We start from the raw sequence: 27,589 nt of genomic DNA on the forward strand, positions 1-27,589 counted from the left end.
GACTCAACGGTTTTGAGGTGAACAAAGTGCCTTGGGCACTTCCTGTTTGTGAGTCCAGTACTCCAGAATGGAAGAACTCTGCCTCTACTAGATGTGCCCACCTGCCTGCCTGGTGAACAGCCTTCTGCTGTTGACTGGGGCAGTTTGCAAAAGTACAGCGTGGTCAAGTGTTTGTGTGATCCATTTAAAGATCCCATGGGGCATGTCCAGTTGCAGCAGCCAGATGTAGGCTGGAGGGCAGTGGTGGCCAAACTGCGACTCGGGAGCCACACTTGGCTCTTTCACACATGTTCTGTGGCTCTCTGAGCCCCCGCCATCCCATCAGCAGCATGGAGAATGCATTTAAAGTTGCTTTCTTTCCCCCTCCCCCATCTGTTTGCATCCTGCCTGCCTGCTCTCAAACATCTGCCATTTGTTCTATGTGGCTCTTACGTTAAGCAAGTTTGGCCACCCCGATGGAGGGGCTACACCAGCCACAGAACTTACCTGCTCCACTGGTGTTAGCATCTCGTCTGACTTGACTTCCATAGCTCAATGGAAAATGGGAGCATCTCTAGGACCCTGCAGGAAAAGAACTGAAGGAGGAATGACCCATTCCCATCAAGACATAAAACTGGAGAATCTTGCCTTCAGATCTCAATGGAAAGGGCACCCATCAGAATACTCTGATCTTCATAGTGGGGAATGTGGGAAGAGGAGACTGTTAGAATCATAGAGTTGGAAGGGACCTCCAAGGTTATCTAGTCCAACCCCCTGCACAATGCAGATAACTCACAAATACCTCCCCCTAAATTCACAGGATCTTCATTGCTGGCAGATGGCCATCTAGCCTCTGTTTTAAAACCTCCAAGGAAAGAGAGCCTACTACCTCCCGAGGAAGCCTTTTCCACTGAGGAACCACTCTAATGGTCAGGAAGTTCTTCCTAATGTTGAGCCGGAAACTCTTTTGATTTAATTTCAACCCATTGGTTCTGGTCCCACCTTCTGGGGCCACAGAAAACAATTCCACGCCATCTTCAACAAGACAGCTCTTCAAGTACTTGAAGATGGTGATCATATCACCTCTGTGCTTTGAGTCTCTTGGAGCTAAGGGCAAGACCAAACTGCAGGAAAGTGAAGCATTAGCTTTGGGAAGCTAGCATTGACTAATTTTAACGACTTCGGATTCAATTTTCTAGTGTTGCTTTTTTTAAAAATCAAGCGGGAAGTTAGCACAGATCACCAAGATCCAGCTGTTCGGTTTGCCTATTTCTGGGGTGGGTGAGTATTAATATTTGTCCTGTGGCTTAAAGGAGAAACAGCAGCCAGTTTACAAATGGGGAGAGGAAATTGAAACAGCATCTGCAGCTGCTACCTTTACAGCTGTTGCTGAGACAGAAGCAGTTGGGTTCCATGGCAGAGCGACGAAGTGCAGGTAAAGCAGTATCTGCCCCCTTGGAGGCCGACAGCATCTGCTGGCCAAGTTTGCAGTCCGTATCTGATGGTGGCAAAAGTTGACTTGAGGGCTACTGTCATCTGAAAGAGGAACAGCCGTCGTAGCTACAGCAGCAATAGGAAGACATTAAGGATTGCCCTGCGGTATTATTTTGGTTGCAGCTACCACAAAAATAAGAGCAATAACAAAGAATAAAATCCCTTATGCCGAAGGTCTTTGGAGCATCTTGGGGACAGAACTGAAAGCCAGCAATTTATTTTTAAACCAGATTTTCGTAGTTATGGAGAAGAAGAAAAGCAGGCATAGCAGAGAAAGTCAGAATCCACTGGAGATTCACATGGAATTCACTGCCACAGGAGGTGGTGGCAGCTACAGGCATAGCTGGCTTCAAGAGGGGATTGGATACACATATGGAGCAGAGGTCCATCAGTGGCAATTAGCTACAGGGTATAGGTGGAACTCTCTGTCTGGAGTAGTGATGGTCTGTATTCTTGGCGCAACGGTGGGAGGGTTTCTAGTGTCCTGGCCCCACTGCTGGACTTCCTGATGGCACCTGGTTTTCTTTGGCCACTGTGTGACAGAGTGTTGGACTGGATGGGCCATTAGCCTGATCCAACATGACTTCTCTTATGTTCTTAAGGGTGTGAGCTGTGAAATGCCAAATTCAAATTTCACCTAGGCTTATATAGTCTTGTGCTGTATTCTCATCCTCCCCATCCGTAACGAAGGGGTGGTAACGACGGCTTACTTCACAGTCTTGTTGCTGAGGGCACTTACATGGAGCACTTGGGAATACTTGGATGTACGTTATAAATGCTGAGCGATGGTCACTCCAAAGGTCTAATGTGGCTGTTGTTACAGCATTTTAGCGGCATTGGGGGGGGGGGGATTTGTAAGTCACGTTTTAAAAATTCATGCTAATTATTTCTCATGATGCGCTGGTCACAACTGTATTTTTTTTCCGCATTGAGTGACTTGTAGAAAACGTTTGGAAAACTTTCAGCACTTACTGTTTAATAACAAAGCATTTCCTTGGCTGTGGGAATAGTACCTCTTGGACTACATAATGATAATACTTAACTGTCCTTCCGTTGCATCCTTACCCTAACTCAGTAAAACTGTGAGTGAAAACAGATGGTAAAAAAATATCTTCAGCTGTGACTGTCTCTGTTTACTCTTAGGCTTTGCTTTTCTGTATTCCTGCAAGAGGTCATGCAGTGTACTGTATAGCTGAAGAAATCTGGAGAGCATCCAGCATCTAAACTATCTGACAGGATGTCATCAAGGCATTCTAATTGGCCCCTATAAGCTGCATTTCTGGAGCAAAAGGATGCATTTCCTGTGATTTGGGTGATGCTGTCCAACTTGCGGTCAGCAGGAATCCCTTGGAATTTTCAAGCGCAAAAAATGGTTGCTGATAAAGCGTACGGTCTCGTGAGAACCGTCAGCTGGGTATGGGCTTGAATTTGTTCGCTTCTTATGAACCATGACAGGGACATCTTTGCATTGGGAATGCAACTTGGTATTGCTCTAGTGAAAAGCTATTGCTGCTTCTTCCAAGAAAGGAGGCCAGTGCATGTAGGCGTCATCTTATTTCTGGGCTTTTGAGCTGCGTCTTTAGAAGTCAAGTTGGAATCTTACCACTGCGGTGTTACTTTCTGACTCCCATGCAGGAATCCTTTTACAGACATTTTTGTGGTTCAAGAGCAGAGCTTTGATACGCATTCAGTGATTCAGCTGCTCTCTCAATCTGGACTAGCACATAAGCATGCATCTAGTCAGTGAATTGCACGAAATCTAGCACGGTTTTGCCATTCAGCTGCTAGAGCTATTATTTTCAATTGTGCGGGACTGTATAATCAAACCTATCCTGTCTAACCTTTATGGACTACCTGAGGCAAAGTTGGTTTTCTTTCTGCTATCTGACCAATGTTCCCATACCACTAGCCTAGTTGCAAAGTACCTTTTGGCTGCCATAACAATCAGGGAGCAAAAGACTAGCTTCCCTTCTTGATGCTTGACTAGTTTCTATAACTGAAACTCTGTGTAAATTTGCCATGCTGTACTTTCTACTTTTATGCCAATAAATGTGTTTGGATTCGATTGGAGTTGGAAGGGACTTCCAGGGTCATCTAGTCCAATTTCCTAGCACAGTGCAGGAAATACACAATACCACACACACACCCAATGACCCCTGCTCCATGTCCAGACAAAATTATTTTCAATATGATTAGTTTGATGAGGACACGTTCATATTTTATCAGTAAGCAAAAGTGTTTGAACCCTGCAGACCCATCAAGTACTTATATAAAACCGTTACACGGTTGTGATGGGAAGAATATTTTCTGTAGCATACCATGCGCAGTGCAAACAAGATAACAGAGTAAGCATTTTTGACAGAGGGGCGAATATCCGTGCGACAGCGTCTGCTTAAAAAATTCCAATCCACTGTTCTGTAACGAGCTTTTCAGCTGGATCTGTGTTTCAGCTGAGTGAGGGATGAAGGACCAGCGCCATCTCTGCCCACTGATTCACGCCTCCAGAAGCTGAGATTCCTTCACACAGTGTAAATAATAACAGACATTTTGGCAGAGATCTCTCTTTAAGCACTTCAGCGTTTTGCTCTCGTATGTGTCTTGCCTTGCATGTGAGGCTGAGTTAAGTTGCTCAAATGTGAGGCCTTGGCCAGAGCCTCCCTGACTATTCCCAGCATAGGGAAAGTTGTTAGAAACAGGACTTTTTTTGTAGCCGGAACTCCTTTACATATTAGGCCACACACCCCTGATGTAGCCAATCCTCCAAGAGCCTACAAGGCTCTTTTTTGTAGGCTGTTGGAGGATTGGCTACATCAGTGGTGTGTGGCCTAATATGCAAAGGAGTTCCTGCTACAAAAAAAGGCCTGGTTAGAACCCATTGCCTGCATCTCAGTTTCAACCAAGTAACTAAGCAGTCTCAGTTTGGGATTAAATGCCTGCATATTGTAGGAGGGCAATGATCTTTGGGACTCAGTCTCTGTTGGGACCGGAAGCCTTTGAGTGCTGGATTTGATCCCTAGGTCTCTAGTTGCCGATCCCTATTCTAAACCCAAGTTCTTAAAATACCACCAGTTTTCCTGCATATCAAAAAGATGTAACTTGTCCAAAACATTCGACAGAATTCCTCTTGTTGGAGTTAGCTTTGATATTTGTGCAGTAACTACTTAGTGTTCTGGATGCAGTTATGGTTTTGTCTCTTTAAGAACATAAGAGAAGCCATGTTGGATCAGGCCAATGGACCATTCAGTCCAACACTCTGTGTCACAGAGTGGCCAAAAAAAAATTATTATATATATATATACACACACACTCACACGCTGTGGCTAATAGCCACTGATGGACTTCTGCTCCTTATTTTTATCTAACCCCCTCTTGAAGCTGGCTATGCTTGTAGCCGCCACCACCTCCTGTGGCAGTGAATTCCACATGTTAATCACCCTTTGGGTGAAGAAGTACCTCCTTTTATCCATTCTAACCTGACTGCTCAGCAATTTCAATGAATGCCCACGAGTTCCTGTATTGTGAGAAAGGGAGAAAAGTACTTCTTTCTCTACCTTCTCCATCCCATGCATAATCTTGTAAACCTCTATCATGTCACCCCGCAGTCGACGTTTCTCCAAGCTAAAGAGCCCCAAGCGTTTTAACCTTTCTTCATAGGGAAAGTGTTCCAAACCTTTAATCATTCTAGTTGCCCTTTCTGCACTTTTTCCTTTGCTATAATATCCTTTATGAGGTGCGGTGACCAGAATTGCACACAGTATTCCAAATGAGACCGCACCATCGATTTATACAGAGGCATTATGATACTGGCTGATTTGTTTTTTTGTAAATAAAGGGTCTACAGTGTTCTAGTCATAAGAAAAGAGGAAATAACAAGGGTTTCTTTTTTTAAAGAAAGTAGAGGTCATGATTTCATCAAATTGAATTTCAGTATTGTGATTTATGTTCTTAGGCTGGATTGTGGGCCTCCATTTGTTTCTGAAAATAATATATCACCAAGACGGTTAATTGTGAGACACAGCCAGGGCTGGAATTCTAGCAGGAACTCCTTTGCATATTAGGCCACACACCCCTGATACAGCCAATCCTCCTGGAGCTTACAAAAAAGAGCCTTGTATGCTCTTGAAGGATTGGCTAATCATGGGTGTGTGGCCTTATATGCAAAGGAGCTCCTGCTAAAATTCCACCCCTGGACACAGCTCTGATTTTTAAAAACAATTTCAGGTATTTAAGATTCACATACTTTTAAAAAAAACAACTAGTGATACCATTTATTAATAACTGAAGTTGATGGGACAATAACGGTGTTCTGGAGCAAATTAGCGAAACTTTCTGCGGGAAAAAGGAACTGTTTCCTTAAAACATTACAAGGTCCTTTTCTTCTTCTAGATGGAGCAGCTGTCGGATGAAGAACTTGATCATGGCGCAGAGGAAGACAGTGATAAAGAAGATCAAGATCTGGACAAGATGTTTGGGGCTTGGCTTGGAGAGCTGGATAAACTCACGCAGGTTGAACATTTCGTAGTAAAATAAGCTTGCCACAGATGCATGGGACCTTGTTGGAGTTGTGTGGGAGGGGATGCATTATAAAAAATGTCTCTGCACTGCTGAACAGTGACAGAGCAATGAAGTGAGAGAGATACAGAACCAACTGCTACAGTATAATGAATTAATATCACAGTATGGTTAAGTTCTTGACGCAGAACCTGAGCAGGTTGTGTTATTGGGAATATTCAGGGATTCAGAATTGCTGTTCAGATGTTTTAGGATATTGGTTGTCCTTGCAATGGAGGTTTTTTTTGCTTCTGATAAATGGACAGGTGAACATCGATGTTTATTCCTATGTGTGAGGCAAAACAATCAGCTTGCATCTGGGTTTCTTTTGCCTAATGGGTAGACATAGATTGCTTTTCATTTTTGTATTCTATCAAAAACCTCAATGTCTAAAAGAACTATTCAGTAATGTACCTATGTTTGTAAGCGTATTTTATTTAATACAAACATGATTCTAGCTTATGTTCTTCCTAATCCCTTCATTTAGAGTCTGGATACTGACAAGCCCATGGAGCCAGTGAAAAGATCCCCTCTTCGCCAGGAGACAAATATTGCCAATTTCTCCTACCGCTTTTCAATGTATAACTTGAATGGTAAGAGGTGTTAAGCAAAAGCAGTGTTAAACAGCTATCTAGAGTGCATGGCTGAAAGGTGGGGTAAACATTTTTGAAATAACATAGAAAATAATTTGTCACTTAATTTTAATTTTCGCAAACCCCATTGGAATATAAAATAAGAAAGAAAGCCTGAGCTGTGGTTGGATGAAATGATTGAACTCAGACAGGGACGTGGTTCTTGAACATCAAGACTGTGTCCCAAAATATAAACAATTGGCTTACAAAATAGGTTGTATGTGAAAATGCGGTAGACTGTTTTGTATTGAAGCTATTCAGTTTTAATTAGACACCTAATTGTTGAGCTTGTGGAAGAAGTAACTTTAAAATATTAATAAAAATTTTGAGCAATTTAAGAATTATTAAAACATGTATAATATAGTCCCAGGGTTAAACAGTATTTTGCATCAGATTGTGTACAGGTGACAAATCACAGGACATGCTTTACCATGGAAATCAGATGTTGTTCATAGGAAATCTTGCAGCTTCAGTCCCTGAATAGATATTTAACCAGGAGACACTCTTACAGCAAGACTGAAACTTGCTTCTAAATGAATTGGGAAGAGTTAAAAACAGAAGATGTTAAGAGTCCAGTGTATACTTTAATTATCAAACTGATGACACTGCAAAGCAAAATTCCAGGAAAAAAAAAATCTCTACATGAGCAGTGTTTTGAAACACAAGATAAAACTCGAAAGGTTTGTTCAGGTTATGCGGAGCTTGTAATTAATGGTAACTGTTAAAATCATGATTACACAATGAAAGGTAGTGTGCTCTGATAAACTAGTTGTGTTGCGATAACATTTCTTCTTTTAATCCTTATAACATTGATCTTCAAACCATATTCCAGTTAACCCATGTTCCTTGGAAGTTTACTAAGAAGAATAAACAGTTAACGGTCATATTTCCTGAAAGATAGTTTGCCCACTGTTGCAGATAATTCCCCTGCAATATTCTCAGACACAGGAAAGATTGATTTTTGCTCATGTGAACCGATGGTGCAACCAAGTGGGCAATCATTTGCCCCAGAGGTCCTTAGCAAAAAATTGAAAGAGTTCTTTGAAAGTAGAAAGTCCATCTGCTTGAAGGGCCCCACCGGTTGACCTCCTGATGGCACCTTGGGTTTTGGCCACTGTGTTGGACTAGATGGGCCATTGGCCTGATCCAACATGGCTTCTTTTTTGTTCCAAGTCAGAACATGAGAACATAAGAGAAGCCATGTTGGATCAGGCCAATGGCCCATCCAGTCCAACACTCTGTGTCACACAGTAGCCAAAACCCCCAGGTGCCATCAGGAGGTCCACCCGTGGGAACAGGATACTAGAAGCCCTCCCACTGTGCCCCCCCCCAAGCACCAATAAAAACAATGAAAATCTTTAACAATGAAATCTTTAACAATAACAATTAAATCTTTAACAGAGTAGACCATGAAAGTAGAATTCCGATAGTTGACTCTATTTCTGTTGTCCGTTGCAGAAGCCCTGAATCAGGGAGAGACTGTCGATCTGGATGCTCTCATGGCTGATCTTTGTTCCATAGAGCAGGAGCTCAGCAGCATCGGGTCACAGTCCGCAAACAGCACAGCAGCGAAGCGCTTTGCCACAGAAGGAAAAATGGTTCAGAAACCACCCGGCGGTGGCCGGCTGACTGCCAAACACAGTAGCGTGAAGGGATTGTCATCTTCGTCGTCTAGTCGGGTCACTAAGCCTTCCCACGCTATCTTTTCTCTGGACGACATTACCGCACAATTAGAAAAAGCCTCTCTAAGCATGGATGAAGCAGCTCAGCAACCTTTAATGGAAGATCACAAGCCCGTAGTTACTGCTCAGCACAGAAGGACAGCGTCGGCAGGCACTGTGAGCGACGCAGACGTCCGGTCCATCAGCAATTCCTCCCGTTCCAGCATCACCTCTGCGGCTTCAAGCATGGATTCCCTGGACATTGATAAGGTGATGAGACCTCAGGAACTGGATTTGACTCAACAAGCACAGCCAATTAGCGAGGTAAAGCATGGCTAGTTCTTCACAGTAAGTCCTTAAAATGCTGAGTTGGATCCAAGTAGCTAAGTGTGGAGCCTTCCTCTGGTGGTAAAGCATCTTCCACCAGAGGAAAGCCCCACGTGCATGAAGAATGTGTGCAGTTTGAAAGTCCCACATCAGTACCTTTTGCACAATATGGCTATTCTATATACATAAAATGAAAATACGGCTCACTTTAAACATGTCTAGATAATCTGACTGTCTTCCTCTGACATCTTGCTTTTATGCTGTGCACTGAAGAACTAAAACTGTGTTTCATTTGTTTAAATGCTCAAAGGTATAATAGTATAGTGGCAAGAAGACAGAACTTGTATGAAATCCTGGAAAGAATTATTCCTTTTTATTAAAACAGTAACCTTATAACAGGGGTATCCAACCCCTGGGCTGTGGACCGGGTTTGGTCCGTGGCCTGATAGCAACCAGGCTGCAGAGAGAGGCAGAGCAGCCCCGCCACCCCTTTCTCTAAAAGAGGCAGCATGGCCTTGCTCCAAAGCACCACCACTTTCATCCACCTGGGTCCCAGGTGGGTGAAAGGGGCATCGCAGCAGCGACCTTCACCTACCCCTTATTTAAGACCCCCATGGGCGGGAATGGGGTGGGGGGGGCAGCCTTGGGTGGCAAAAACCCCAGCACACTTCCCCATCGGTCCGTGGAAAAATTGTCTTCCATGAAACCCTGGTGCCAGAAAGGTTGGGAGTCACTGCCTTATAACGTAGCCCATTTTTATGTGCACAGCCAAGGCCCTGGAGAAAGGCTTCCTCAGGGAACAAAGTTAATCCGTTCCAGAGTGTTGTGGTTAGGACTTTTTTTGTAGCAGGAACTCCTTTGCATATTAGACCACATACCCCAATGTAGCCAATCCTCCAAGAGGTTACAGAGCTCTTAGTACAGAGCCTGCTGTAAGCTCTTGGAGGATTGGCTACATCCAGGACCGGTTCTGGGGGAGGGGGGCAGAGGGGGGTGCTTGCCCCGAGTGCTGATGGAGGGGGGGCGCCAAATTGGGTATGGAGTCCATTGTATTCTCTGGGACCATAAGATAGGCGTCATTTTTTAATTTTGCCCCTCTCAAAAAACGTAGATCTGGTCCTGGCTACATCAGAGGTGTGTGGCCTAAAATGCAAAGGAGTTCCTGCTACTCAAAAAAGCCCTGGTTGTGGTGAAGCCTCTTGACAATAGTGGAAGGAGTGAGTTGGTACGAAGCATTTCAACTTCTGCATTTTAGCAGAACAAAGGAATTCAGACTGTTGAAAAGTTGGTCTAAGACAAAATTGACTGATGAATACAAAGTTCCTCATCCAGGCAAGAAAGAGTCAAGTGTACAGGTGTGCAGTGGGGGGAATACCTTTCTTGGCAGTAGTATGTGTCAAAAGGATGATGGGATTGCAGCCTATTGCAAGTTGAACATAAGCTGGCTGTGTAACACTACAAAAAGAACTGTCCGTGCAAAATTCAATTTTAACTTGTTGTGAATAAGAAGTATCAAAATACAAAACGAATATTATCAGTACATATCACCAAGTTAAAACCTCACAAGTTACTCAGTGCTCCTACTGCCATTATGTAGCTGAAAGCCACCAAATTACATTCAGTCTAGTATTAAAAATAGGTGGTCCAATGGAGAACCGGTCCGCTTCGCAAGCCATTTTGGCTCTCTTACGAGTATTGTACAGTTTTCCAGATCCAGTAGTGCCAACTGAATTCCTAGCTTTCTCTAATTAGCAAGCATAACAACGGGAACGCCATAGTAAGTAATATCCTTATCAGCAATGCAGCCGTCCAAGGATGTCCAGGGTTTGCTATGCAGAGGCAGGCAATGGCAAGCCACCTCTTTTTGTCTCTTGCCTTGAAAGTCCACTGGAATCACCATAAGTCGGCTGCAACTTGGTGGCCCTTTACACACACACACACACTCTGCTTGAAGACTTGATCTAGTGCAGGGGTGGCTAAACTGAGACCCGGAGGCCACATGTGGCTCTTTCACATATATTGTGTGGCTCTTAAAGCCCCCACCCCACCCCACCCCATTGGTCTGCTTGGAGAAGGCATTTATCTCTTCAAATCACTTCTCCAAACCAAGCCAGCTGGCAGCTTGGAGAATGCATTTAAAGTTGCTTTCTTTCCACCTCTCCCTTCCTCCCCCCATCTATTTGCCTGCCTGCCTGTCTTGTGGCTCTCCAACATCTGATGTTCATGTTCTGTGGCTCTCAAACATCTGTTGTTTATTCTACATGGCTCCTGTGTTAAGCAAGTTTGGCCATCCTTGATCTAGCGGGTTTAAATTACAAGAGAGGTCTCAGCTATACATCAGGAGAAACTTTCTTAGTGTTAGGAGTAGTTTTGACAATTGGACTAGCTACCTAGGGAGTTAGTGTGGATGAATCCTTGTTAAAGGTCTTCAGGCAGAGGTGCCATCAGGAGTGCTGTAACTCTGGTTTGCCTGCACTGAGCGATGGGTTGGAATAGATGACTTATGCAGCCCCTTCCATCTCTAGGACTCTGTTCCAGGAACAGAGCAGATGGCAACAACAACAAAAACCATGGTGTATATCTTGTGAGAAGAGGGAGCTGTCTTGTTAGCAGCATTTACAAGTCCACACTGAGACAGAAAGAGCAACTACCTGGAACAGGGGACATAAGCAGAGTAGCTGAAGCGAAGGGGACAGAGTAAGTACTGCAGGGAAAGGGAGTACCCAGAAGGCATATGAGAAGGTAAGAAGCCTCTGGGCCAGGGGTGGCCAAACTTTCTTAGTGTTAGGAGTAGTTTTGACAATTGGACTAGCTACCTAGGGAGTTAGTGTGGATGAATCCTTGTTAAAGGTCTTCAGAGAACCACGTGTGGCTCTTTCATACATATTGTGTGGCTCTCGAAGCCCCCAGCACCCCATCTGTAAGCTTGGAAAAGGTATTTCTCTCTTTAAATCACTTATCTAAGCCAAGTCAGCCAGTGGCTTGGAGAATGCATTTAAAGTTAAAGTTGCTTCCTTTCCACATCTCCCTTCTTCCCCTATCTATTTTCCTTCCCACCTTCCTTCCCTACCTCCTTCCTTCCTTTCTTCCCTTCCTTCCTTCCCTGTCTTGTGGCTCTCAAACATCTGACCTTTATTCTGTGTGGCTCTTAAATTAGGCAAGTTTGGCCACCCCTGCTCTGGGCTGTCTACTCTGGAGGGGAAGAGCATTGCCAAGTCTAGAGCTTGAAAAGATTTAAGAGCTGCCCAGGAGGGAACTTAAAGCCAGCTGTTGCTTCAGCTGTCACTATAACATCGCTGACCCAGCAATCACAAGTGTAAGGACTGAGAGACTGGACGGGGTGTTGACTTTCCCATGCCGATTTGAGCTGGCCAGCTCATCTTAGACTTTTGGCTTCTAGTATACAAAATTATTCTTCCTTGTGTTGAGGAAGAGGGCTTTCGGTGCTTGGCACTTGCTGGTTTGGTGTAGTGGTTAAGTGTGTGGACTCTTAACTGGGAGAACCGGGTTTGATTCCCCACTCCTCCACTTGCACTTGCTGGAATGGCCTTAGGTCAGCCATAGCTCTGGCAGAGTTGTTCTTGAAAGGGCAGCTACTGTGAGAGCCCTCTCAGCCTCACCTACCTCACAGGGTGTCTGTTGTGGGGAAGGAAGGTAAAGGAGATTGTGAGCCTCTCTGAGACTCTAAATTCGGAGTGGAGGGTGGGATATAGTAAATCCCATATCATCATCATCTTCTGTTAAGCTTTCAAACACATGGGTCCATTTTAGCCCTTTTGGGGGGTGGATTCTATGTCAGATCATTCCACTTTCAGTGTCACTGTGTTAATTTGGGATTTAGTTTAAACTGCTGAGAGCTTACACAATACAAGTAATTTCTGTTTATTTACTGTATTTGTAGCCCATCTTTCTCTCTGAGATACAAGGTGTGTTACACAGTGTAAGACAATACAATCAACAGTATGGGACATCTAGTAAACAGCGCAATATGGCTTAGATTGCAGAAATTTGAAACAGAGTCAAAACAAAGCATAAGCATGTAAACATGAGATGTTAAATGATGCAGAAATTAGAGAAGGAGCATTAAACATACAGTTATGTAATCCACAGTCCTTATCTTGTTACCAAAACATCTTTCTGAACCATTTCATTACAGTAAAGCCCTGTTACCTTTGCTTTAAAAAACCCTCCAGAATGATTCCGTTTTGCATAGTTTGTGGAAAGGCCTGGAGGTTGGGTGCTTTCTTGACCTCATCAGGCAAACCATTCAACAAGTTGGAGGCCACAACAGAGAACGCACATGGATGGGCAGTGATTGTTGTCAAGTTGCTTTCCTTACACCTCTCTCTTCCTCCTCCCATTCCCCATCTATCTTCCTTCCTAGAGAACATAAGAGAAGCCATGTTGTATTGGGCCAATGGCCCATCCAGTCCAACACTCTGTGTCACACAGTGGCAAACCCCCCCCCCCAAGTGCCATCAGGAGGTCCACCAGTGGGGCCAGGACACTAAAAGCCCTCCCACTGTGCCCCCCAAGCACCCCTTCTTCCTTGCAGCTCTCAAACGTCTAATGTTTATTTTGTATGGCTCTTATGTTAAGTAAGTTTGGCCCCCCAACCTAGATCCTGATAATAACTTCACTAGTACTTACTTAAAAAGAATGTGGATTCATGTAAGTGTAGCCTAAATTGTTTGTGGTGATAGCCTTTCAAAAATTCCACTCCTTTAAACTTGGCTGTAAAATCTAACCTATGCAAAATGTTTCTCCATAGCTACTTTTACACGTGATGTTGCAGATATTATAGTATTCACATTTTGAGAGATACTTAGTACATACTTGCGCATTATTGAGATCCTCTGACTAGAGACTAACACTTCTCCTAGACCTTTGCGTGTTCGGCTGTATCTTTGCCATACAGATAGCCACTCCCATCTTCCAGCCTCATGTAAATACTCCCTGTTGAAAATGTACACTTCTCATTCCATTGTTACGTTCCATCTTTGGTGTAAATGTTTTTACATCTGAAGACTGCAAGGTATGAAGACAGATAGTGTGGCACAGCAGTAGTCTGTTGGAAGAAGATCTGGGAGGTGCACATTCGAATCCCGACTCTTCTGTGGAATCTTTCTGGGCGATCTTGGGCGAGTCACACACTTTCAGCCTAGCCTACCTCAGAAGTTGCTGTGAGGATAAAACAGAGGAGGAGAAAATGACGTATGCTGCTTTGGGTCCCTGCCAGTGTTCCTCTAAGCTGAGTTACTGTGAGCTAGCTCACAGATTTTAGCCTCCAGCTCATACATTTTTGTCTTAGCTTAGGAAGGATGACCCCAGAGCACACTAATCTATGCAGTAGCTCACAACTTTAATGCCAGGAGCTCACAAAGTAGAATTTTTGCTCACAAGACTCTGCAGCTTAGAGGGAACATTGATCTCGAGTACACTCAATACTGTGAGCAGTGTTCCCTCTAAGCTGAGTTAGTGTGAGCTAGCTCACAGATTTTAGCTTCCAGCTCACACCTTTTTGTCTTGGCTCAGGAAGGTTGACGCCAGAGTGCAGTAATTGATGCAGTAGCTCACAAACTTGAATGCCACTAGCTCACAAAGTAGAATTTTTGCTCAAAAGACTCTGCAGCTTAGAGGGAACATTGGTCCCTGCTGGGGAGAAAGGTGGGTTATAAATGAAGTAAATAAGAAAAGCTCACTTGGAGTTAATATGCATGCCCTGACAGAGTTGTTGCTATCACTTACCATGTGGACCATTTCAACATTACTCCTGTCTAAACCATTTGATTTCAGTGGGCCTCCTAGAGGAACTCCACAGAGGAGCGGGCACGGTTAGACACATGTTCTTAGGGTTGCTGTCTTTTTAAATCAGCCCTGCCCAAGGAGCCAAAAGAGTTCCATTTAGTCTTACCAAAGAATTATTACCATCCGCTAATACACATAAATGGCAGAGAGTGGTCAAGGAATAATTGATTTTCCTGAAATCTCTTCTGAAGTATCGGTCACAGTGCATTGTGAAACGTTAGCCTTGATGGCTCATTGATCAGACCATGCTTTTCAGTTTGCCGATTTCAGTAACTCAGCTGTCTCCTCAATGCTGGGTAGAACTCTGCCCTCTAACCTTGTGACTTATGAGGCGTTATGTAGATCATCTAGACATTTTGATCTTGTTGGTGACTGTGCTTTGTGTGGAGCTATACACTTGATTAGTTCCATACCCTAATACAGGGGTGGCCAGACTGTGGCTTGGGAGCCACATGCTGCTGTTTCACACGTATTGTGTGGCTCTCAAAGCTGCCACCACCCCATTGGCCAGCTTGGAGAAGGCATTTCTGTCTTTAAATTCCTTTTCCAAGCCAAGCCAGCTGACCTGAGGGGTTTGGAGAACATATCTAAAGTTAAAGTTGCTTTCTTTCCACCTGCCTGCCTTCCTCCCTTCTCTCCCTTCCTGCATCTCTCAGACATCTGATGTTTTTATTCTGTGTGACTCTTACATTTAAAAAGTTTGGCCACCATGTAAGAAGGCTTATGGAGTTCTGGCCCTACTGGTGAACCTCCTGAGGGCTCCTGGGTTTTGACCACTTTGTAAATCAGAGTGTTGAAATGGATGGGCCATTGTCCTCTCTGGAATACAGCGTGTCAGGCTAAATTAAAGGCTTGTTCCTATGTGTGTTGACTGAAACAAAAAATCATAAGCATTTGAAGGGACCTTCAGGGTCATCTAGTCCAATCCCCTTCCTTCCCTTCCTCCCTCACATTCATGTCTTGCAGCTCTCAAACATCTGATGTTTATTCTCCATGGCTCTTGTATCAAGCAAGTTTGGCCACCCCTGCCCTAATAGTTTCCCTTTAAAGTTAATTCAGATTTGCTCACCTTCCCAAAACTTTGCTGTAAGCAGTGTTGCCTATAGTCCAAATTCTCCATTTTGAATAGTTCCTGAAAGGGAACAAATGTGCTCAGGGAGTGTTCCATCGACCAAAAGTACTATTTTAGATGTATTGCCGCAATTGAGCACACACAGAAGTACTCAGGCTGCTGAAGGGAGTCTGTCCAAATACAGATCCTGCTGGCTCATGGAGGATTTAGACAGGACCAGCTGATTCAAAGAGATGTGGGCAGATTAGTTTAACTACTACTAGTTATTAAACCAGGGATGTCAAACATGTGGCCTGAGGGCCAGATCAGGCCCCCAAAGGACTTCTATCAGGCCTGTGAGCAACTCAGTGTCATCTGCTTCCTTCTCTCTCTCTTGCTTCGTTCTGCCTCACAGCTTGCTTTGCCAGGCTTGCTCAATCGCACAGGAGCTACAGAGCAAAGCCTCTATTTTCTCCATTGACTGACCAGCACATGAAACAATTCATCATCATCATCATCATCATCATCATCATCATCATCATCATCGTTTTATTTATATCCCCCCCTCCCCGCCAAAGCAGGCTCACGGCGGCTAACAACACAAATCAATACATTCATTATACAGTAATTGACAAGACTAAATTAACAATTTAATTAAAATTCTATTAAAATTCTAAAATGATAAAATTAATATTAATATGCTGGTGCTATTGTACAGATGGTAAGTTTACTTAGCAGCCTCTCTCTTTAGTCGGTGAAGGCCATTCGAAAAAGGACAGTCTTGCAGGCCCTGCGGAACTGTTAAAAATCCTGCAGGGCCCACATTTCTTCCGAAGCTGGTTCCGTAGGTGTGGAGCCACAACAGAGAAGGCCCGGGCACGGGTACTCTGTAGTTTTACCTCTTTGCAAACAAAATCTTACAATGCCCAGCCATTGCATGTTTCCCCCTGAGCCTTAGGCTCAAAGCACTGGCCATGAGATTTCAGTAATGAATGTTGATAAATCAGAAGTAGGTTTGCAGCTTACAGACATGAGTAGGCATGGGGGAAAGCAAGAGGAAAAAACAGAAACTATCAGCTAACATCGTAGTGAAGGGATGAGTTTAAAAAAATAAATAAATGAGCTTAAAAACAACCTCCTTGCCATAGTCCAAATTATCCCAAAACTACATAAAAACTTGCAGCACTTTTTTATCAGCACCTGTTTGGGCCCATTGACCTTTCTGTAAGAATGTGTACTTTTCTCACTTGGTCAGAAAAATTCAGTGCAGCCAGAAACCAATGCTGATTGCAACAGAACAAAATACACAGTGCCCCTCTACCGCATTTATGCTAGACACCAGGTAAAGGGGCCAGAGTAGTTTGCATTCTGGACTATTACACCATTAGTGACTCCTGCTACACAATTGGTAATATGATTTGTTTGATGATTGAGGAAGACAGATGGGCCAAAATGCATATGGCCATTTTTAGTTGTCACTACAATTTGATCCTTCATTGAGGCTATCAACAGGGCCAATGTCTGTTTTTGTAATTGCTTCGTAATAAATACGTGCCTGTTTTTTTATACCTGTCAATATTTAATGTTTTTAATTTGACAGAATCATTGGGCATGTACATTCAGATCTTCTTAACCTTTAGGTTCTTGATTCAAGTCAGTTTGGGTTAAACCCTCTCTTCCTTTTTTTCATTTTCAGTTCTGCCTAGCAATGTGCCATTACCTTCAAAGTTCTAATTCAGCTTTCTTTCTGTGATCACAGTCAGCTTCTGAGAGATCAGTATCTTCTGATTCTGAGCTTTGATTGTTGCTGCAATATTCAGAGAACCGAATTCAGAGCTGCATGGACTGAAACCAGGAAGCCTGAAGCAGTCAGCCCAATTTGAGCTCCATACTTCTGTAATTTCTGTCGCCTGGAGATCGGTTGTAATCCCAGGAGATCTCCATCTACCACCTGAAGATTGGCATACCTAGATGAAACATAATTTAAGGAAGCTATCAAAAAGGATGAGAAACTATTAAAATCATACATAAGAACATAAGAGAAACCATGTTGGATCAGGCCAATGGCCCATCTAGTCCAACACTCTGTGTCACACAGTGGCCAAAAACCCCAGGTGCCATCAGGAGGTCAATCAGTGGGACCAGGACACTAGAAGCCCTCCCACTGTGCCCCCCCAAGCACCAAGAATACAAAGCATCACTACCCAGGACAGAGAGTTCCAACAATACCCTGTGGCTAATAGCCACTGATGGACCTCTGCTCCATATGTCTATCCAGTTCCCTCTTGAAGCTGGCTATGAGAGTCAGCTTCAACATAGTGGGGGGGATCACAGGTTTCATTAGTTATTTGTGGGCTTTTAAAAATGAGGTAAGGAAGGAAGAGGAAACCATGAAGGCGGTAGAACAGAAGATTATTCATGTGATTTATAGCATATTTTTTTGCTTGGTAAAAAGTTTATTCCTAGACAGTCATGTTTGAAACTTGAATAAACTTAAGGATCTTCAGATTAATTTTGAAGGTTTCCATTTGGTCTTTGGCATCTCACAACTTTCCCCCTCCCCCCTTACATTACAAATTTCTGTAGGCCTTGTCCTAGTTTCTAACCTTGGGCGGGGGGGGGGGGGGGCAGATGACTTTTCTGTGTTATTTTTAAGTGTAGGGTACAAGGAATGGATAGCTTGATTGTAAGGTCTCTATTTATGTCCAAAATCCTTAATTAAAAGTGTACAAGGCGTTTCCCAGCATTGAAGGTGTAAACAAAGTAAAGTGGAATGCACGAAATTAACATTTAAAATAACAAGACCACCAGCCTGAATAAATAGTTAGATTACCATACCTGGTCATTAGCAGCAGCAGCAATTGATAATAAAACAGCAGGTAAGAGTGTGGGAAAACCAAAAATAAGGGAGCAATCCTTCCCCTCTACACAACAAGCAACAATTAACAATTCAAAAATGCTTGGTCTGTTAAAATCTTTGCTTTCCTTGTCTGAAGAAGTGTGCATGAACACGAAAGCTTACGTTCTGAATGAAACTAAGTTGGTCTTAAAGGTGCAATCGACTCGTGTTTTGTTCTGCTACTTCAGTCCAACATGGCTGCCTACTTGGAAAAGTCTTTCCCTGGCATTGAAAAGGTTCCCTGGGTGGCAGAGTGAAGGCATTCCATCAGTTAAGTGCCATGACAGAGAAGACTCAGGGGGGTTTTTTGCAGTCAAGTCACAGCTGATTTATGGCAACCCCATAGGGTTTTCAGGCCCAGAGACAGTCCGAGGTGGTTTGCCATTACCTGCCTCTGCAGAGCAGCCCTGGAATTCTTGGTGGTCTCCCATCCAAGTACTGACCAGGGCTGACCCTGCTTAGCTTCTGAGATCTGACAAGATCCAGGGTAGCCTGAGATATCCAGGTCACCCAATCCTTAGTGACCACCAATTTAAGATCTGGAGATGCAGACAAGTGGAGCAGGACCTCCAGTGTGGATCCCAGTTGTTCAGTTTATTATTACAGTCATTGACCAGAACATTTTAGTCATCTAAAAACCACCTTATAAAGAGTCCCACAAAGAATCTGCATGTTAAAATTCGATGACTTGAGGGTTATAACAGTTTAAAAAAAAGAATTTAAAAGATCATTATTTAACCCTTTAAACCATTTTAAAAAGTCATTTTAAAATTTGTTAAAAGATTTACAGTTTGGCTTATGTGTCTCGCTTTTTGCATTCTTTATAAACCTGGGAACAGAACCTAGCCACCTGTCTTGTTGTTTGGTGGTTCCTGTCTGACAGAAGATAATCTAATTTGAGTTTATTTGATCTGCCAAGGAACCTTTCCAACAGCAGGCTGATAATTTCCCTTTGGCTTGCCGTACGAAAAGAACAATTAAAAATATATATGCTCCAGAGAATCTATTTCAGGCTGGGAACAGGAACAGAGCCTGTTGGACAGGTTCATATGCAACTTAAAAGTCCTTTAGATACCACCCCCATCCCCCCGAACCATTAAAGAAAAATCACTTTGTATTGAGCTGGAAAGGGACTGGAAGTGAAATTGTGCTCTGGCCTGGATAGCCCAGGCAGGCCAGATCTTATCAGATCTCAGCTGATAAGCAAGGGTGGACTCTGGCAAGTACTTGGATGGGAGACCTCCTTGAAATACCAGGAGGCAGGGCAGGTTTTATTCCGCCATCTCCCTGAATATCCTGGGGTCAGTCCTCAGAGGTTGCATTGACTTCCTGGTACATACATATGCACACATGCATATATAAATACAAAAATACCAAAAAAAAAACCCCAAAAGAAGTGTTTGCTACAGTTAGTGCCTTTTGGCCTTGCTGCTGCTTCATGAACTAATTGACATTTCTGGGTGGTCTTCAAAGGCAGTTTTACATCCGCACCTAACAGCCTCTCTTGGCTGGTTTTATAGCCACCCACCTGAGGGTCAGTCTTGCAGCTAGCTGCTCCAAAGCAACGCTACAACTTTTCATTATTGTTATCAGCAAGCAGTTGGCATCGGGCCAAGAGATGTGCACTTTGCTGCCTTTCCTGTAGTTCTGTTCTCAGCCTCCATCGATAGCTCTCTAAGGTTGTAGGCAGGGCTTTTTTCGTAGCAGGAACTCCTTTTGCATATTAGGCCACACACCCCTGATGCAACCAATCCTTCTGGAGCTTACAGTAGGCCCTGTATTAAGAGCCCTGCAAGCTCTTGGAAGATTGGCTATATCAGGGGGTGTGGCCAAATATGCAAAGGATTTCCTGCTACAAAAAAAGCCCTGGGTGAGGTGATACTGGTGGGCTGAGAACGGCCTGCTGAGGTTCACCAGAACGCTATCAAATGCTGCAAGGCAGAGACTGGCAGTGGCATTCCAATAAGAGATTCTATATAAAAAATATTAATTGGGAAGGCCAAGATATGAAGTACTGCACTACAACACTACTGAACCCATAAATAGAAAAGACGGTCCCCTGAAGAAGGGTTCTCCCTGAAACAAAATGGACCAGTTCTTTTATGATTCGTTGGACTTTTATCAATTTTGGTTTCTTTTGGAGAGCAGCAGTGTTGTGCGCAAGATGGTTTTTTTTTGTCTGTACCACTGAGATATTCATAAGAGGATATATTTTGAAATAGATTAAATATATACTGAATACAATTGTATATTTTTTTCTACACGGAGTAAGAGTGTCGTCATTCTACAGTTCTTACCTTAGTGGCCTGATTCTCAGTTGATTTAAAGTTGGTGACATGAAGCTCCTCCTCTCCTGAGGAATCCTTGCTGTCTCTGGGCCCTGGCTGACTCCTGAGTGTATGTTATTGATACCTTTAGGAATGTGAAGGCAGTGTCTCCAATTGTGAGAAGGCTCCTTATTTTGCAGACAATTGTAAGAAGCGTCCTTATTTTGCAGGCAAGTTCCATTTTAGTGAACACACTGTGATTCAGAATCTAGAAAGACATGTAGTGTGGTCTGTTGAACATCTCCCATTTGTAGAGTTATCCTAAAAGCGGCATTATACCCTGCTAAGTCCACTGACGGGTGTAACTTCGCTTAGGATAGCGCTGCTAAGATCTTTTGCTTGCAGTATTGAAGCCCTACAGCCATAATGTCAGTTGGTAATTGCTAGTTTAAATCTTAATAATGCAGACAGAAACTAAGGGACTCATATCCAATGTTCCCTCTAATCTACAGTCTTGTGAGAAAAAATTGAACTTTGTGAGCTACTGGCATTAAAGTTGTGAGCTACTGCATGGATTAGTGTGCTCTGGGGGTCATCCTTCCTGAGCGAAGACAAAAATCTGTGAGCTGGAGACTAAACATCTGTGAGCTAGCTCACACTAACTCAGCTTAGAAGGAACGCTGCTCATATCTACATTGCGACCCTGACAGCTTTTGACATTCAAGCATGTATGGACTCTTTTCCAAATGCTACTCTGGAATTAATAAATATTTTGAAATGTAATGTGTTGGAAATGCATTGAAGTTTTGAAGCTGGATCTTTTTACAGCTCAGGATAGACAAATTATTCTTTTCCTTAGAATAAAATCACTGAAGGAAATCTTGACTAGCAATGATTTTGAAATGCTAGTTTTGGCTGGCAGCTGCTTTGACAGCATAAATACCAACAGTTTGATATTTGTTCCTGCAATGAAAACAAAAGCAAAGCTTCACCTTTCCATTTGAACAGTTTTAGTGGAACTACCCAAAAAACAATCAGTATGCAAGTATAAAACATTGTTTTATTACAGATAGAGATGCAAGTGAAATATTGCACATAGAGACACAAGTGAAATCAATATTCCCATCAATATACAGAAAACCAGTCTTGTAATGCTTTCACAAAATGTAGTTCAGTTTTAAAATTCCTAGAGGAGCTCTTTATTTGGAGCAAAATTAATGTGCTTTAACTCAGGAAAGTGTCAGTAGTCTGCATCCATATAGTCTGTATTTTCTTCATCTTGTGTATTCTAGATCAATCTACCTTAAAGCAGCAACTGTTTCCTGTTCCTTTGGAAATTCATAATTTGCTAATATGTAAAAATAAAAAAACAGCTTACTGTGCATGAACCCTTGAAGGGAAAGGTTAGTATAAGGATGAAAACATCTTCTAGGTTATCCAGTATGGTTTCCCTTATTAAACACGAAGACTAGTCAGCAGTCTTTTTAAAAGAAGTTGGATTTTCCCAATGTTTCGTCCTCCGCTTCATCATATACATCAGATTGCTAGGAAAGTTGATGACTCAGGATTTACAGGCACACACATTCTAGGAATTGAGTTGCTCCGTGCTTGTGTGAAACTGACATGTTAGATTTGTGGAAACCACAGTAGGATTTTTTTAAAATAATTTCCTTTTGCCCTTGATTGACTGTGGAAGCTTATACAAAGTGGATCTTTGATGGCCAAACAGAATACCTTGTGGTAGGTCAGACCCCCCCCCCCCCACTGCCCTGCATGTTCTCTTTCTCCCCACCCCACCCCCCATTTCATCACTTTGTAGTTGAGGTGAGAGCATTTTTTTTCATTCTTTCAGAATTACTAATTTTGTGGGTTTATGTAATAGACATGACTGGAGTTGGCCTGTTTTCACTGCCGAACATGAACTTAGAAGTAAAATTTTGGCATTTTACCTGAAGGTGCCCAAGTGAATATAGAAAAGTTGTCCAACAGAGTGGAACGCCAGGCTCCTCTGCCTTAACATACCTAAAAGTCCTCATCCTGTACCTATTTGTAAGATCTTGAATCTAACCAGGGGTGGAATTCTAGCAGGAGCTCCTTTGCCTATTAGGCCACACACCCTGATGTAGCCAGTCCTCCATGTGCTTACCAAAAAAGAGCCCTGTAAGCTCTTGTAGGATTGGCTACATCAAGGGGCGTGTGGCCTAATATGCAAAGGAGCTCCTGCTAGAATTCCACACCTGGATTTTACATTTTCAGTGCAGTATAGTAGGAAGGCAGCTTAAGAGGGAATACATGCCTGAGTAAGATGATGACATTAGGTTTGGTTCACTTCATTTTCTCTTAAAGTGTTGACCGTATGAAAATGGCTTGGACGTGCATGGGTGTTCTGAAGATTTTCAGTACTTCCCCCCCCCCATCCTGCATGATAATAAATTGATCCTTTCCTCCCCTGGCCCCATTTTACCACTGTCTTTCACCCTTCCCCATCTTGCCCCTCTGCCATTTTCACAGCATGTTGCTTCTGTGGACCCTCCCAGCAAGCAAGTCAGGCGTCAGATTGACTTTTCTGAAGAAGACACTGAATTGGCTCCTGTAAGTTGCTAGTTGTGTGGATGATTCAGAATATCTAAAGAGGAGACGTCCTTAAGGGAAGTCCTGCCCCCATGTCACAGGGAGCTCTGTGCAGTGCTCACCCTTTTGCTTCCAGTTTAGTGTAGTGGTTAAGTGTGCGGACTCTTACCTGGGATAACCGGGTTTGATTCCCCACTCCTCCACTTGCACCTGCTGGAATGGCCTTGGCTCAGCCATAGCTTTCATAGGAGTTGTCCTTGAAAGGGCAGCTGCTGTAAGAGCTCTCTCAGCCCCACCCTCCTCACAGGGTGTCTGTTGTGGGGGGAGGAGGTATGGGAGAATGTAAGCCGCTCTGAGTCTCTTGATTCAGAGAGAAGAGCGGGGCATAAATCTGCAGTCTTCTTTCTCTTCCTTATGGGTTGAGTCACACTAATCTGAATTCAAGTTAATCGCTTGTTCCAGTGGTTTGAGTGAATTCTGTTGCCCCGTGATAATGCGGGCAGGAGAGTGCCAATCATCTTAAATCTGTAATTTGGGAAGGTCTGGTTTCTTCACTACACTGAGTTGCAGGCACAGTGCATGCCCCAGAAATACTTCGTGGCTATTTAAACATACAACCAGGTAAGACTTTTGCCCACAGAATATGTGGCTTGGCTTCTCAGCAAGTTCCCATTTATATGTCATATTGAATCATGTCTTGGTGAGAAAGGTGGGCTATAAATAACATCAGAAAAATAAAAATTTCATCCTGATCAGATACAGTTGGGCACTCCATGAATCACCTGTGATTGGAACTACTTGGGGGACAGAGAAAACAAATAATTACAGTCAGGGCTTTTTGTGTAGAAAGGGCCCAGCAGGAACTCGTTTGCATATTGGGTCACTCCCCCTGATGTCGCCATTGTTTCACACAGTGCTTTTTTTGTAGAAAAAGCCCAATAGGAGTTCATTTGCATATTAGGCCACATCCTCTGATGTCAAGCCATCCGGAACTGCGTTCCTGCTCAAAAAAAACCCCTGATTACAGTGTATCTGAAGTGCTCCTGCACATGAAAGCTTATACCCAGAATTAAACTTTGTTGGTCTTAAAGGTGCCACTGGACTCCAACTTTGTTCAAATCATTACAGTGTTTACTTGCATATGACACAAGTGTTCATCCAACCACTGCTTGAAGTCTGCCAGTGAGGGGGAGCTCCAGTGCCGGATTAAACCCTGTGGAGTCCCCTAGACAATCAACATCTTGGAGGGGCCCTTGCAAATTATCTCATAGTTGGAGCGCCTGCCCCACCACTGGTGGCTCCTGCTACAGCCTGCAGGCACCTTCTCAAAAGCCCCTTTGACAAAGCTGGGGGGAAGGAGAAGCAGAGAGAGGCAAACTTGCCAGCAGCAGCCACACCAGGCAAGTTGGGCAAAAAGCGGCTCAGTTGCTGGCTGTGCATGCAGGCTCCCAGGGCTGCAAGCAGGGGGGAAACAGGGGTTGGGGGAGCCAGTCTGGGGCCCCTAAAGGTGTAGGGGCCCATAGGCCGGTGCCTACTTGGTCAAATTGTTAATCCAGGCCTGGGGAGCTCACCACTTCCCTAGCAGCCAATACCACTTCTGAACTACTCATTTAGATCTTCTAGCACAGGGGTGGCCAAACTGTGGCTCTTTCACACATATTGTGTGGCTCTCAAAACCCCCGCCACTCTAAAGTTGCTTTCTTTCTAAATGTCTGTCGTTCATGTCGCACGGCTCCCAAACGTCTGACTTTTATTCTATGTGGCTCTTACATTAAGCAAGTTTGGCCATCCCTGTTCCGGCACACAGGCTCATCTGTGTAACTATTTTGTAAGTGGTAGGGATGTTTGTGGCCTTTGGCTCGGAAACGGCATTTCAAGATACGCAATTCCTAAGTGCGGTGCCCATTTTCAGGCCAAGCGGATGACTTATGATCAAGTTTAATTTAATTTAATTTGCGACTTATACCCTGCTCGATCCCTCAAAGAGGGCTCAGAGCCGTTTACAACATTAAAACATTGCAGTAACAATAAGTAAAACATATCCAATTAAACACAACAAATTTAAAATATCTCATAAACATAATATATAAAATAGAGGGTCATAACTCCAACAGTAATACAGCCAGAGGCCATAGTTCAGTAGTTGGTACAACTTCAGCTAGTTAACACCATTTAGCACAGTTTCAGGTCATTAACACCACTTAACGTTGTAACTCAGACCCTTGGCCCAACTCAAGCACAAGTATAGTAAAGTGCTGGCAGAAGGTTTCAAAGGACACCCAGTAGATCAAAAGCCTGGCGGAAGAGCTTCGTCTTACAGGCCGTGCGAAACGTAGGTCCCACAGGGCCCGGATCTCCAACGGGAGCTCATTCCACCCAATAGGGGCCCGGGTTGAAAAGACCCTGGCCTTTGTTGAGGCCAACCAGGTGTCCTTAGGACCAGGGATCACAAGAAGATGTTGGGTAGATGATCTCAAAGCCCGGGGGGGAGGGGCTCATATGGGGAGAGGCAGTCCTGAAGATACCTGTCTTGAAGGGCTGCTGCGGAAACTGGAGTCAGCTTCAGACAAAAAGAGTGTTCAGTCCGGGGGCAAGAGTGCGTTTGACTGTTAAAGAGTGCTCTGCGGCCACCTTGCTTGTTTGTCACAATCTGAAACACAACGCGAGCTGTTAATCCCTGCAGTTATTGCTTGGCCTTTAAAGTGGCTTTTCAAGTTTGGGGTGTTGTGTGCATGTGTCTAAATGTTTTATAATGTAGGATTAGATAAAACAACTGTGTGGTGGCAACTCATTAAAATTTTCTGCTGCACAATATTGCCATCTGCTGCCTAGACTAAGCAAAAAAAAAATTGTGTGATTTGATTTTTATCTAGAACTAACCAAACTCTGTTTAAAACCCTAGGAATACTTAAGTAAGTTGACTATTGAGATATTAGAGAGATGTTTAGGATTTAGAAGCCTTACATTTTCAACAGTACATGATCAGATAAAGTAATGGGGACGCCAGTATTTGTTTATTGCAGGGGTGTCAAACTTATTTGTTATGAGGGCCAGATATGACATAAATGAGAACTTGCCGGGCTGGGCCATGTGTGTCATAAAATGTAATGCCTGGTAGTGGAGACATAAACTTTATAAAGGACAAAAATATAATTAAAGATTCTTTTTTTTAAAAAAGTTTAAACATGGGTGGCCAAACTTGCTTAACGCAAGAGCCACATAGAATAAACATCAGACGTTTGAGAGCCACAAGACATGAACATCAGATGGTTGAGAGCAGGCAGGCAGGGAGGGAGGGAAGGAGGAAGTCAGATGGGAAGAGAGAGGTGGAAAGAAAGCAACTTTAACTTAAAAATCCATTTTCCAAGGCACCAGCTGGCTTGGATTGGATAAATGATCTAAAGAGACAAATGCCTTCTCCAAGCTGGCTGATGAGGTGGTGGGGGTTTGAGAGCCACACAAGATGTGTGAAAGAGCCACGTGTGGCTCCCAAGTCACGGTTTGGCCACCCCTGAGTTTAAATAAAACATGCTTAAAAGATTAGCACTCTTTCAATATATTATTTAACGGTCTTTGATAATTGAAGGAAGCACGAAATGGAGAAAGAAGCAAACTTGCTTGTGGGCCTGATAGGAGCCCTCCGGGGGCCTGATTTGGCCCCCAGGCCGCATGTTTGACACCCCTGGTTTATAGATTCTGCCTGAATTCTGTACTGGGTTTTGAAACTAGAGAATGTTCTGTCTGTACTTACTGTTTGTGTTTCAGTGCTGACTTCCCCGTTTCAGTAATTTTTGCTTAATTCAAACAGTGTTGAGACATTTCCATAACCTTTTGTTTGTTTGTTTAGATTCTGGTCTTCTGTGCATTTTTATATTGTAATGTTGTTTTTTTACAAAAAATTTTTTGCCCTAATCACTTTATGCATTTTTACAACTTATAAATCTTGGTGCATATATCTTACAAGTTCCTTTAAAAAAAATTCCAAAATGTATAACATCTTATATATAAAGATCCTATTTGTCTCTGCTCATGTCGTCTCTCTGTATACAATTCTGTAGTGCTAATAAGAGAAGAAGAGCCCATGGGAAACAGGAAGTCATTGCCTAGTGCAGGGGTGGCCAGACTTGCTTAATGTCAGAGCCACATAGAATAAACGTCGGATGTTTGAGAGCCGCAAGACATGAATCAGATCGCATGCACGCACACACTTCGTTGATCTCAAAGCGCCACTGGACGTCGCTCAAACTTTGTTCTGCTGCTTCAGACCAACACAGCAATTAATTTATTTAATTCATTTCTGGGATTTCTATCCTGCCAAGCAGGCCTTGAATTCAGCAGGAGCTCACAGG

The 27,589-nt window shown here is 43.4% G+C and overlaps 1 protein-coding gene across 3 annotated transcripts in view; it reads left to right on the forward strand.

Annotated features, from left to right (window-relative positions):
• RAPH1 (Ras association (RalGDS/AF-6) and pleckstrin homology domains 1) overlaps positions 1 to 27,589 on the forward strand; it is a 125,286-nt gene that overhangs the window by 60,412 nt on the left and 37,285 nt on the right. For 2 of the 3 annotated variants that reach the window (XM_060256938.1, XM_060256939.1), the window contains exons 2-4: positions 5,860 to 5,979; positions 6,512 to 6,617; positions 8,115 to 8,641. In XM_060256938.1, coding sequence (XP_060112921.1) covers positions 5,860 to 5,979; positions 6,512 to 6,617; positions 8,115 to 8,641 — 753 coding nt within the window. Of the gene's footprint in view, positions 1 to 5,859; positions 5,980 to 6,511; positions 6,618 to 8,114; positions 8,642 to 23,180; positions 23,262 to 27,589 lie in introns of all 3 variants that reach the window. The other variant, XM_060256937.1, reaches the window with a different exon arrangement.

This window comes from Heteronotia binoei, chromosome 16 (assembly GCF_032191835.1).
Source record: "Heteronotia binoei isolate CCM8104 ecotype False Entrance Well chromosome 16, APGP_CSIRO_Hbin_v1, whole genome shotgun sequence".
NCBI lineage: Eukaryota > Metazoa > Chordata > Lepidosauria > Squamata > Gekkonidae > Heteronotia > Heteronotia binoei.